General features: G+C 53.1%; 4 protein-coding genes across 4 annotated transcripts; 2 read left to right on the top strand and 2 right to left on the bottom strand.

Annotated features, from left to right (window-relative positions):
- Positions 1-383: 383 nt before the first annotated feature.
- On the bottom strand, positions 384-2,141 carry BDZ83DRAFT_754065 (surface antigen; the record flags this gene model as incomplete). The annotated part of the gene is made up of 4 exons (XM_060514434.1): positions 384-1,618; positions 1,673-1,859; positions 1,917-2,036; positions 2,109-2,141. 4 exons carry the CDS (start codon positions 2,139-2,141, stop codon positions 384-386), a joined length of 1,575 nt encoding a protein of 524 aa, XP_060362845.1.
- A 660-nt stretch (positions 2,142-2,801) lies between these two features.
- On the top strand, positions 2,802-3,977 carry BDZ83DRAFT_412683 (ubiquitin-conjugating enzyme). Its single transcript, XM_060502926.1, has 3 exons — positions 2,802-2,956; positions 3,011-3,090; positions 3,145-3,977. Exons 1-3 carry the CDS (start codon positions 2,927-2,929, stop codon positions 3,833-3,835), a joined length of 801 nt encoding a protein of 266 aa, XP_060362846.1. The 5' UTR covers positions 2,802-2,926; the 3' UTR covers positions 3,836-3,977.
- A 2,460-nt stretch (positions 3,978-6,437) lies between these two features.
- BDZ83DRAFT_412723 (major facilitator superfamily transporter) lies at positions 6,438-8,822 on the top strand. Its single transcript, XM_060502927.1, has 6 exons — positions 6,438-6,806; positions 6,857-6,878; positions 6,944-7,000; positions 7,057-7,701; positions 7,757-8,348; positions 8,402-8,822. Exons 1-6 carry the CDS (start codon positions 6,642-6,644, stop codon positions 8,652-8,654), a joined length of 1,734 nt encoding a protein of 577 aa, XP_060362847.1. The 5' UTR covers positions 6,438-6,641; the 3' UTR covers positions 8,655-8,822.
- Positions 8,823-8,990: 168 nt separating this feature from the next.
- BDZ83DRAFT_582329 (uncharacterized protein) lies at positions 8,991-9,779 on the bottom strand (the record flags this gene model as incomplete). Its single annotated transcript, XM_060505542.1, has 1 exon — positions 8,991-9,779. One exon carries the CDS (start codon positions 9,777-9,779, stop codon positions 8,991-8,993), a length of 789 nt encoding a protein of 262 aa, XP_060362848.1.
- Between the last annotated feature and the right edge of the window lie 2,637 nt (positions 9,780-12,416).

Consider the following 12,416-nt stretch of genomic DNA (forward strand, 5'->3'; position numbering starts at 1 on the left):
TGGAAGGATTTCGTGCCGATTGACTATTGGAACCCTTATGCCGGCGCTGCAACAATGCCACGATGGCTTCCAAGTTCCACGACATCCTTGTAGGACGGAAGAGTCCCGGCGATCGGAGGCCGACAGTAAAATCCCAGGTTTGCGCTGAATAAGCTAGTAGAGACCGTAGTAGGACCGTCGGAAGGGATAGACATCGCGCGACGGACGGAGGTGACGTGGAATAAAAAGCCCGGCTCCGAAGTGTTCGGAAACTCGGTGGGCATTTCATGTTGTAATCTTCCAATTAGAGAGTATCTACAATGATTTTGTTGTACAATGTGGCCTGGCTAGGCTGTGCTGTATACCGGCACGGTAACTTTATCAGTACGTCGGAAATGAGACCTTTACAAGAAGTTGATGCCGACCCCGACCTGCAGCCCCTTGGTACCCTGCTCGCCGCGTCTTAGCACCAACGGGAGACTGAAGTTGAGCTCGAAACGAGCAACAGGATGAGCGTAGACCAGACCAACACCAGCGGCTGTTGATGGCAGACCAGTCGTCAGGTCATTCAACGCTCTCCATGCGCTGCCTGCGACACTTTTGGCGTCGAGACCCTCAGTGGCTGAAGCACCAGTCTTGCCCTTGTTCTTCATTGCAACCAATCTACCACCGTTGGCAAATACTTGGAAGCGAAGAGAGGAGTCGGGGCCCTTGTAAGGCAGAGGGAACAGCATGTTCACGCTGCCAGCTGCGAAGATGTCTCCTCCGACTGAGTCCGATCCGTCGTGAGGTCCAAGACCTCCGTAGTGGAAACCGCGGACGTCGGTGGGCCCACCGAGCTGGAATCTGTCGTTGATGCGGCTCGGCTGAGACTTGCCCTCGGAGGAAAAGCCTAGGGGAAGCGGGTATAGCATACCGAACCTCATTCCTCCACCAATCGAGATTCCGGATGGTCCCTCCACGCCAGGAACGGGGACAGGCAGCGCACCGCCCACCTCCCATTCGCTCTTGGAGAAGGCGACGTCGCCGCCTAGGGGGCCGAGACCAGCCAGCTCCCAAACAGACTTCAGTACGTAGCCGCTTTGCGGGAGTTGCGGGTTATCTCTCTCGTCTCTCTGATATGTATGCTTGATGGAGCTCTTTACGGAGTCTCCGGCATCGGCACGGACGGTGGGACTGGCACTGTCACGGAGACCGGTAACTTGACGCCAGATGCCCGAATATTCGACCGTGTGCATGTCCTTGAGGCCAGAGAGCCATGAGAAGCGCAGGTTTCCTCCCTTCAGAACCTCCTCGTGGGCTGCCCATGACTTATCGGTGGCGGAAGCCAGGCCCTCGAGTGCGATTCTCGTATCGGGGTTGCTTTGGACCGGTGCGCTCAAGGTTGCACTGTATGCGGAACGAGTTCGTGTACCAGCACTGGCATTGACAGTGAGCTGCTCGGCACCGCCAAAGATGTTGCGCCAGAGCAAGGAGGTATAAGCGGAGCCTTCGCTGTTTCCGACATCAGTTCCGGCGTTGAACTTGTAGCGGGAGAGCTCCTTGACGACGACATCGACGTCGACGTCGGTGGGGGTGGACGAGGCATCGGTGTTGTTGGCGTTGCTAAGATGGACCTTGACATCGGGGTGGAAGATGCCTAGGAGCGAGTGTTAGACCATGCCGTTTCCCCAAGGGCCTATGCTGCTCATACCGAGTCTCTCCAGCTTTCCTCTAGCGTCGCCCAATCGCGCCGCTACCTCGCCAAGTGTAGAGGAGCTGTTGACATCCTCGGTCAGGAGCGGGTTGAAGATGGGGTCGAGGAAGCCTCTTCGGGTGTTGGTAGCGCCGTGGACCTGCAAGCGATTGATGGTCATGGGCTGCGAGTTCTGGTCGGAGAGCTACTAGGCGCATTAGCAAGGTCGGGAATCGTCGACGTGAGAAGAATTGTAGCGTACCAATTGTTGCAGTCTTCTGATTTTGGCCTCTTCCTGGAGCTTCTCGAACTCGGCCGAGGATTCTGCCTCATTGCGCAAGGCATCGGGTCCGGTCTGGAGCTTGCCAATCGGGTTGGAAGCCTAAGAAAAGCGTGGGTTCCATTAGCTTTTGTTGGATGGTTCAAAGACAATTGAGAAGGCGGGTGACTTTACAGAGCTTCCGCTCGCATGGGTCTTGGAAGCCATTGGAGCTTTGGTGGGAGTTATGACAGATGGGAGCTTAACGTTATAGCTTGTAAGTGGGTGGACAAGACAAAAATCACACGAGCCCGGAGAGCTTCGGTTGAATTTCGAGATGCTGCACGGGCGCAAGGGAACGGATCGGGGCGAGGTCACTCTCGGTGGGGCTTCTGGGGGACTCGGGAGAGGAAGCTCCAGCCACATTCTGGAAGCTCTGTCCACTGCAGTACGTACCTTTCTCTCTGCTCTTCAGCCACATATCAGCAAGCCACTCTTCCAATGGAAATTGGTGGAAACACTGTGGCGCAGGTCACTGATTATGGCTGATGAGGGTCCACTATTCTGACCAGTGACATAATTCTGTGGCGGAACGTCGGCGTGGACTCACCGGACACCGGAGATACGTATCTTTTTCCGTCTCTGTGTCTCTACGTTTTGACGCACCCCGAGGGCGCCTCAAGCCCCCCCAAAAGCACCTTGGGTGGACAACGCACTGGCGGCACTTGTCACAGCCTTGCCGCATTCCATCTCCGTTACCCATTCGCTCATCCTATATCAACAACAACCCCAACACAATACAAACCAACAGTCGAAAGAGAGCAGTGCATCTGCATCCAACTGCGTATATTCAGTCGTTTCGATTCCAATCTTCTGTACATTACCCATATCATTCTCTTCGCTCTCTCAACCGGCTACCCGCCACTGTTCACTGATCGTGCTCTCCATTACGTCGTTCGCCGCCGACCGTCGATCCCGATTCCACAGCATTTCGTCGGCACTTCTCAGCAACCATGGCCGCCAGTAGAGCCGCACAGAAGAGGGTAAGGTCTACCGATATCACTTCAACAAGATCCATCAGACTAACTCCTACACAGTTGACACGCGAGTACAAGACCATCGTCGAAAACCCTCCACCATACATCGAGGCACACCCCTCTGAAACCAACATCCTCGAGTACGTTAACATCCATCGCATCCATGTAAGATGTCTATGCTAACAGGTAATAAGGTGGCACTATATCATCACCGGTCCTGAAAACACACCATACCATGGCGGCCAATACTGGGGAACTCTCGTCTTCCCTCCCAACTACCCCTTCGCGCCCCCGGCTATCCGAATGCACACTCCTTCCGGTCGCTTTCAGCCTTCTACGCGCCTCTGCCTGTCCATCTCCGACTTTCACCCCAAGTCCTTCAACCCTGCCTGGGAAGTGTCTACCATTCTGATAGGCTTGCTATCCTTCATGACCAGCGAGGAAATGACGACCGGTTCCGTATCCAGCACAGAAGTCGAACGAAAGATGCTGGCAGCACGAACAAAGTGGTGGAACTCAACTGGCGGAGGATCCCACGCAAAATCGAATGTGGCAACAAAGGGCAACGTCAAGGCCGGTGACGGCGGCGCAAAGTTCCGATCCGAATGGCCCGAAGTCGACAAGGCCAACTGGGAGTGGATGAAGGAGACCAAAATTGACCTGGCGACAGGTAATAGGACGGGAGCGGTAGCAGGGGCCTCTTGCGGGCCCCAACTTAGTATCGGGAACGGCAGTGGCCACCAAGCCCAGGCTGTTGTCGACGCTGTTGTGCAACAACGAGATGCTGGACGTGGTTGGCTGAACCAGAACAAACTGCTCGTCGCCGGCGGTGTCGTATTCTTCTACGTACTGCTTGCGAGAGTCTTGGGTGCGAGTGACAACTAAAGCGGCTTCAGAGGGGTAGATTTCTGGCTGGGTAGTGTTGTTGCGTGTCGAGAAGCGAGTCAGATCGTGTGCAAAGGGACGATGGGGCTAAGCATGGCGTTATGTTTTGGGCTTTCTGATGACGGACAAGAGTGACATACAGCACAACAGTCTTACTAATAGATGGGACTTGGACGGCCGATTATAGGTTGGCAAAACTTGAATGACCAATGTATTCTAGATTCGACCAAAGGGTGGGCGTTTGGAAGCAATATTCGAATAAACCTTCGCTTCTAGTACCTCGCTATGGGTCATGGGATATCGTTATGGCCAAGCCATTGTGGGGAGCATTGCTCCAACGACGTGACGTGTCGTGAGTCTCTATCATACTCCACGCCAAGTACTTGCAGAGGTGGCATTCGCTGAATATCGCACGAGGGAACGCCGCTTAATAAGAGTTCGGCCGAAGCTGATCGTCTTGTAGCTGCAGTCGAAGAGTCTCCGCGTAGTATTGAGCGGACGGAGTGTTCTTCGAAACATGACTTCAAAACTCGAGGTTGCTGTCCAAGTGGTCTTCTCGACGATCACTTCACTCCGTGCGTGTAGATTCGTAAGCAGCCCTTGGCTCGTCACAAGTGAACACGCAGTGCCCACCCAAAGCCAGCAAGTCGGGTCGCCGCACCGGAAAGTGGACGGCGAGGAGTTGAGGACACACAACGGATGAGCCGACGGATAGGTATCATCTGAAAGAAACATCAGACTCGACACATGGAGCGCCGACCGGCGACGATCACGACGGGGGCACACAGCTCAGAGTCTCAGACAAGAGGGCTTCGGCCATTCGGTGGGCTTGGCAGAGAAACAGATGTATACATGCACAAGAGACTTATCTAGAGGCTAGAGTGTGCCAATACCTGCTTCATTGGTAAACCGAAACGTGTAACGCCGGCATGAAGTCATGGTGGAGGAGAGCCAAGCCCAGAGACCAGACAAACCAGTCGATGTACTTCAGACGAAAGGTGTTGTAACACAACAGTACGGGGGTTTGGATATGGGCCGATGAGAGTTTGTCACCCACCGATAGTTGTTGTAGTCGTCGTCAACTCTGTCGTCAGACCATCAGGATTGTACCCTTCTTGGCAGGTTGGAATATTGCAGTGGTGATATCGACTTACTGCGTAGGTTGTCTGCAATGCAATTGTGCAGCTTTCGTGAGTGTCGACTCTTTGATTGGGACGTGGACATGTATCAAACCCGGCGTATCGTTGCATCGCCATCCGTGCGCTGGGTCAAAAAAAGAAAGAGTCGAAGTTGTTGGAGATCCATACGTCTTAAATTGTGTTGGCTTGAGGCACTCGGACCGGGGGTCTGTAACAAGGTGGTGGTGCTGCGTTTATGCGTTGAGTCAAGAACCTTTCTTCGCGACCCGTATGGAGTACACAAGTTGCGTCTGAGTATAGTCGCTTGTGGACTTCGCTACCATGCTAGAAAAGTTTGTTTTTCCCTCTGTATTCTGTTAGTTTTCATCTCAACTTGTTCCGAAAGAAAGAAACGGTCTGAAGTCTTCGATGCAATGGGACTTGAAGGATGTTGATCCGGCCAACTGGCGCGCGCGGTTGTGATGCGATGAAGACTCGAGCGAGTTGAGATCGAGAGAGTTTACCTAAGCCGACGTCGGCTTTCCTAGAATGCTCACTCCAGGTAAGATCATGGTAGAGCTTTTCAAAGACACTGGCCGTCTGTATGCCACTGCTCAAAGGGTGATTGATTTAAGATTACCTCCACATCAGCCCCATGGAGCGGACGCTAGGAGCCCTATGCAGTCTACCTAAGGCATGATGGAAAGCGTGAAGAATCTCAAGACGTCAAAGAACGACAGACAAGGGTTTATCTCGCGCGCGCGAGAACGTCGATCAAACCGTCGCATGCCGCATTCCAACCCCAGACCAAGTCACACCCCCTTATCCCACCGTACCCAAAGAGCCCCAATCCCTACAAGGCGCAAGACGCAGCTGTGCCATGCCAAATATTCTAGACGAATCCCATTGTGTTAGGCGTGGGACTCTCTGCTTCGACGACGAATTAGTCTCGCCCTAGCTCCCCGGCCCGCACCACCCAACCGCCCCATCAGGCGATCCAGAAACTCTTCAACTGCCGAAAACAGACACCAGCATCACAGACCATGGGCTTTTTCAAGGTTCGATATCCTAGCTCCCGGCCTCGCGGCGACGAACGTTTGTCAGGTGGAAACATGACACGCCCGTGCTTGGGGAGAAAGGGGAACTTGGGTGAACATGAGAGAGGCCTCTTCCGCCCCCGGCGGGCGGGATGTGGAGGGAGACACACACACACCCACTTTGCCCAGAGACAGCATCGTACACTCGTGTCTGAGCCTGTCTCTCCAGTGTCACTGGCGTAGTTGATCACCGTCGCGGGCGTCGTGCGATTGACGGTTCGCCTGATGCGACAGATCCGTCCAGGCACGTCTCCGATTCGAGTACAGGCACACAAGACCAGACGCAACTGGGGATTCTACAGATCCAAACGCACGGCTCTTTCTAATATCTCCTTCTTCCCTCCCTTGACCTGTTTGATATAGATCCAACTCTTCTAATTCAACCCCAGCTCGGAATTTAGAGGGCGTTCCGAACCTGCGACTCATCATCCCCCTCCCCTTGCTACCGATCACCCACAGGGGGGCATGTCAGGTCTAGTATAAGGCTACGCTGGCGTCCGGCGGGAAGACGAGCTTGACCTTTGGATCTTGGAGCGGTGGGATTGCGCTACAGCTCTAACTCCATCACGGCAAAACACAACAACTGACAAGATGACGACGAACAACCGCTGGCCGCTCCAGGATGAGCAGGCTGGTCCTAAGCGCGCGCCCGCCGTGTCGGTGTCGGAGTTCGACGATGGGGTCGATGAGAAGAACGAGACGCTGGTCGTCGGTACGACAAATCTCTATGTGGACGGGCAGCTGAGGCTGATTCCTGTAAGTCTGACATATCCTCTTGATTTGAAGGCTTTCCTGACAACGCGTAGATGCCCACGGCTGATCCCAAGGGTGGGTTCTGTGAATTCCCGTTTGACACCGACGAGCAATGATGACTGATATGGAACGCTGAATAGATCCACTGAACCTCCCCGCATGGCGAAAATGGACAGCAATCGGTGCCCTTTGCTTCTGTAAGGCGTCCCATTAACTACACAAAGAACAACTCGAGACTGACTAGCCCTCACAGTCGGTGCCCTCGCCCTGTCAGCAGAGGTCGTCATCGGTGGTCTCCTCCCCGTCTTCATCCTCGAGTACTCGGGTGTCGACCCGCGCATCCTCAACAACATCGACTTCAAGGCCCAGAGTGGCGGCAGCGGTCTCAACATCAATCCCATGTCCGTCGTACCACCTGGCGTCAAACCAGCTTCCCTCGATGAAGTCGCTCTCCTGGCCACGATGCCCCTTCTGGCGAACGGTATTGCGAGCTACTTCCTGGTTCCCACGTCCATCTGGATCGGCCGTAGACCGGTACTCTTGTTCGCTGCGACTAGTGCTTGGGCTGGTGGCTTGTTTGCTGCTTTCAGTACGAGCCTGCAACAGCACTTGCTTGCCAGAGCACTCATGGGCCTGGGCGCGGGTGCGGTAGAGGCACTGATTCCCCTGATTGTTCAGGACATGGTCTTCATCCACCAGAGAAACAAGGCTATGTCGGCCGTAGTCTCCAGTCAGGGTATCATCATCATCGGTCTTGGTGTTGCAGCACCATGGGTATCCGCCAACTACACCTGGAGGTGGCTGTACTACATCACCTCTGGCATGGGTATTTTGGCGTGGGCCATACTCATTGCCTTCTTGCCCGAGACTCGCTGGACTCGTTCCCAGGAAGAGCTCAGTATGTCTCGCCCTACCCCAAAGGGTGTCACTCAAGCACAGCTAACCCATCGCAGGTGGTCAGAACACCGTTCCTCTTCTGCCTGGCCAGAACCGCCCGGAGCTCGATTATGTCAACTACACGCCACGCACCGTCTGGACCAACATCGGTGTCTTCCAAAACGGCTTCGAGTTCAAGCGCGCCGCCAAGTCCATGTTCGATGCCCTCAGATCCACTTACTTCCCTGCCATCATCTGGGGCGTGCTGGCCAACAGTTCCATGATTGTCATCAACCAGGCCGCTCAGCAGATCACGCCGTTTGCCCTCCTCGCCCAGGGCTGGCAGTTCCAGTGGACCGGTCTCACCGTACTCCCCTTCTTCGCCGCATCAGCTCTAGTCTACGTCTTCGGTGGTCCCGTGGCTGACAAGATTTCTAACGCTGTGACGAGGTGGCAGGGCGGTAGCAGAGAGCCAGAGCATCACCTTGCCAACTTGATCCTGCCGCTCGTTTCGGGAGTGGCGGGCTGCTTCGTCTTCGGAACCGCGGGTGAGCAGAACATGCACTGGGCTGTCCTACTGGTTGGCTCTTTCTTGATCGTCTTTGCTTTTTTGACGACCATGACCATTCTCAATGTCTTCATTGTCGAGAGCTACCCGCAATGGGCAGGGTATGTTCAATTTCAACCGCCCTGGTGAAATTGCACGGCTAACATACTAGCAGACCGGTTCTTGTCAATGTTTCTTCACTCCGCATTGTCGTCGCCTTCTTCATCGCCTCGAAGGCGACTGTCTGGATCGCCGAGAAAGGGCCCCTCCAAACATTCGCACTCTATGCGGAGGCAATCATCGTCTTGTCTCTTGGATTGCCGATTCTCTACTTCTGGGGCAAGAAGATGCGCCAGTGGACTGCCGGAAGTGTCAAGAACAAGCAGAGTCAAAAGGAGAAGGCTTTTGACGATGGGGCTTCGGTGTAGGTGTGATAATGATAATGAGACTCTGGAGAAGAAAACACAACGCGGACCAAATACCCCGGTTGGTCTCGGGCTAACCATAGTTAATGACCTAATAGAGATCGATAAATATCAATCCAGTCGCTACCGACATGGAGGCCTCCGATCCATCATGAAGGAAAACAAGACAAACGCACGCAACCTTCATCACCCTCGTGTAACGCCACATTCCAAACATTCTGCAGCCTTCCGTGGAAGAGCTTGCATGTCCACCGAGTAGATATCAAGTGCGCATCCTAAACCTCTCGAAATGAAGTAACAAGTAGACGTGAGAGAACAAACAGATTCGGCCACACTCCATCATCTCCAAGCAAGAGATGCATCAAAGGATGGCAGATCCTCCACTTCTGGCTCCATCACTTGGGGGTAAAGCGACTGCGATGCGATCTGCAGCGGAACCGAAAGATTGGTCTTAGAGCCGTTGAAGTTGACAGACATACGCAGGATGTAGCTTCGAGCGATGAAGCAGTTGAAGAAGGTGGGCAAGAACATCTTGTGTGCGGTAGGGAGACGAATAGGGACCTTGGTTCTCGATCGCCAAGTAAACACCTTGCGGTCTTCTGTCTGATCGTCCTTGTGCCATAGAATGACTCCCGTGTCTGTCGTAGGGAGCTTGGTCTGGGTAGAGTACCGTAGCTCGTGGCGTAGTCCTGCGGCCTCACGGGGATCTCCCAGGTCGGGCGACATCTTCATGGGGGTCCCTGTGAACCACGTCTGAGTATCTAGCTTAACCTGACCCAGAGTGACCTCCGGCGGGAATGAGAATGAGGAAGTGGATTCAAAGCTCAGGTCCAGTGTTACGGAGGCGTGGGAGTCGGGTAGCTGGTGGCCGCCGATGCTGATGTAGACCGCCTCAGGCTGCAGCGCGTTGATGGTGATGCGATCTTTCTGTGTGGAGAGAAGACTTCTACGGACAGACTTAGTCCTGGATAGCGCGTATCGTGCATCGTGATTGTTGATGTTCAGGGGTGGGTCTTCGGCAAAGGCTGGGAGAACCATGATCCGTTGGCTGGCTTCAGTAGTATCTTTTGGGCTGGAGGATCTCTTGCGAAGCAGTCGAGCAACTATCTTGTACTCCACTTGAGCCATTGTCGGTGACATGTCGTCCTTTCCCCAGCCACCCATCGATGGAGGGAGTCGCATGTGTTGATCGTGAGAATGATCGCCTGAAGCAGTCTCACAGGCATCCTTGTGTAGTTCTCGTGGTATGGTGAAATTGAATGGGATAATGTGGGTTTCTCTTGCCGCGAAGACCTGTCCTTGCGGGTAGGATGTCTTCGTGATGGGCATGTCTAGGTTGAGGAAGACGTCGGTGGTGATCTTGGGGACAGGTAGCATGTCGACCCGGGTATGAGAGGTGCCCATGAGAGCAATTTGGATGCAATGAAAAGGAGTACGGCTGTCTGGGCAGATGGATACGGTGCCTGTGATGTGAGAGCCGCTGGTATAGATCTTGAACGAATAGTGATCGTCAATCTCAATGTCGAGAGGCATCTTGGAGGCCGCAGACCACATCGTGGTCTTGAGTGAGGGGTGCAAAAGAGAACTATGTAAAGATGATATGCTTCCGTGGCACAGATAGTGTTGAGGTTGATATCAAGTGTTTGAAAGGCAAAGATCAGATGGATGAGGTAGGAAGAAACCCCAAATTCACCCAAGAAAAGGGGGGAAGATGCCTACTTATACACCAAATCGGCCAGCGTAGGAACGGACATTGTCTTCTTGATTCAGTCCGGGCCCCGAGAATTAGCGGCAGCAAAGTTTTCTCGTCCGGCGCATTTCTTTGACCCCGACCCGGCTCTTCCTAACGTACACGGTCACGATACCGAGTCGTGGCCTCCGGAGCCCCACATCTCGGCACCGCTCAACGTACACGGTCGGGCCCCGCTTCGGTCTTGCTAGCTCCCGCTTCTTCTTAACGTTAGCGGTTAGCCGAGATAACCCCCGAAAGAGGGTCCCCGGCTATTTTCTACTTTAGCGGAAAGGAAACGTAACGAAAATTCAAATTGCACAAATGATTGCAAATTTCGTTATCACAGCTAGCGTTGGCGCTTTGAGCTAGACTTTCCCTAGAACCCCAGGAAAGGCCTTGGATTGTTCATGACTTGATTGGCTGCAATCATGGCGTTCATCGGGATGACCTACAACTTGTGCGAGATCCGAAAAGCTGCTCGCCTAAAGCAGCCGTAAGAATCTCAAAAGTGGCAGGCTGTTCCGATGAAGTTCATGATACTTATACCTTGAATATCCAGGGACAGCTGAGGAAATCAGGAAGCGTCTTCCTGGCGGGAGATGCCTCTCGTAAGAGAGCAAATGCATGACATACTGAAGTAAACCCTTTTCAATCCTCATATTCAACTGGTGCTATTATGACACAAGCAAGAATTGCCATCATTCATATTTCACAACTTATAAGTACCGTCGTACCATCGGATGTCTAGCCCCTCGTTCTCAATGCTCTCTGTCAGAGTCTCCCCATTCTTCACAGCAGCTTTCCCTACCAAGCTTGCTAGCTCACTATGTGATGCCTCACCAAGCCTCAGAATACTCACCATCACATTCAGTCTGTTCCTTGACTCTGAGATGGACCTGATCGTGTGTAGAATACATCAGACAAGAAATCCTTGAACATGGTTGAGGCTAGTTTGATCATTATTATTGAAGAAAGGGACAATCAGCCATAGAAGCGTCAACTAATGCGTTAAAGCTTGAAGCCATTCAGGAACTGCTACCGGAGTCCTTATGTCATACCTCACATCGCTTCCTCTGCGATGAATTCCAATCCTTTGCCTATCGTTCTCTTTGCCATCATATCGCTGCAAGCTGAAAGACGTGCAGAGCAAAAAGAACCCAATTGGCGGCCACAAGCGCATCCAGCTTTTGCAATATTGTCGATTTGTCCTCAATTACTAGGGATTCTCGACCAGTTCAAATCAATAAAGTTATCTTGACTTTGAGATGCGCTTTTACTTACTGTTTTCTGATGGGGGCCGATGGATGGAAAAAGGATGAATATAGAAATTCCATGCTACGTACATGTAGGTTCCATTGAGACTCTGGGGCTTCTCAATGTAGGAGTTCCTCAGTGCTGCAACGAAGCCACGTTAAGATTGTGACTTCGCTTCATCGCGGAGATAGGAAATCCTGATACTTGCCCGGCTCGTATTCCAGCAGAGCATGTCGATGAGATCATGAATGTATTAATGTCCCTATTACTGATTCATGGTTGACAACCTTTCTGATACCGTGCCATCGCTTAGCATAGCCTTGGTGGTGTTTGGGTTTGCTTACGAGCGACCAACTGACTCGATCGGCTGACGTGCCAGACACGGCTGTGTCGCAATGCTTAGCCTGAATCAACGTCAGTCCTTGATATATGCTTCATCCTGCGCGCGGCAAGTCTCTAACAAGACCCGCCTCCCCCGCTTGACCCCAAGATCACGGAAGCAAACCATCGTAACCCAGTCTCCAGTGTGGACGCGGGCCGCTGCGGATGCGGGGTAGCATCCGGGGTTATGACAGTTCTCCGCGGATGCATACCCTTAGGTTTATCTCCCCGAATGACTCGCTAGACCAATGGCACGCTACGCGTTGGTAAGTTTGGTCTTGTAATGAAAGACGTGGTCTGTAAGGGGGTGGGCTAGAGTAGATAGGATAAGGCGGAGCCGGTGTTGAGCGGAAATTGCGAGAACCCGTGTAAACATTCGTCTAGATTATCGAACTAGA

This window comes from Colletotrichum acutatum (assembly GCF_030867785.1).
Source record: "Colletotrichum acutatum strain CBS 112980 chromosome Unknown BDZ83scaffold_74, whole genome shotgun sequence".
Taxonomy (NCBI): domain Eukaryota; kingdom Fungi; phylum Ascomycota; class Sordariomycetes; order Glomerellales; family Glomerellaceae; genus Colletotrichum; species Colletotrichum acutatum.

Bases quoted from the DNA above. Each gene is read 5' to 3' on its own strand.
- BDZ83DRAFT_412723 (XM_060502927.1), top strand. From the start codon at position 6,642: ATGACGACGAACAACCGCTGGCCGCTCCAGGATGAGCAGGCTGGTCCT. The intron at 6,807-6,856 runs GTAAGTCTGACA...GACAACGCGTAG, and splicing joins GGCAGCTGAGGCTGATTCCT to ATGCCCACGGCTGATCCCAA. The intron at 6,879-6,943 runs GTGGGTTCTGTG...AACGCTGAATAG, and splicing joins GCCCACGGCTGATCCCAAGG to ATCCACTGAACCTCCCCGCA.
- BDZ83DRAFT_412683 (XM_060502926.1), top strand. From the start codon at position 2,927: ATGGCCGCCAGTAGAGCCGCACAGAAGAGG. The intron at 2,957-3,010 runs GTAAGGTCTACC...ACTCCTACACAG, and splicing joins GTAGAGCCGCACAGAAGAGG to TTGACACGCGAGTACAAGAC. The intron at 3,091-3,144 runs GTACGTTAACAT...ACAGGTAATAAG, and splicing joins TCTGAAACCAACATCCTCGA to GTGGCACTATATCATCACCG.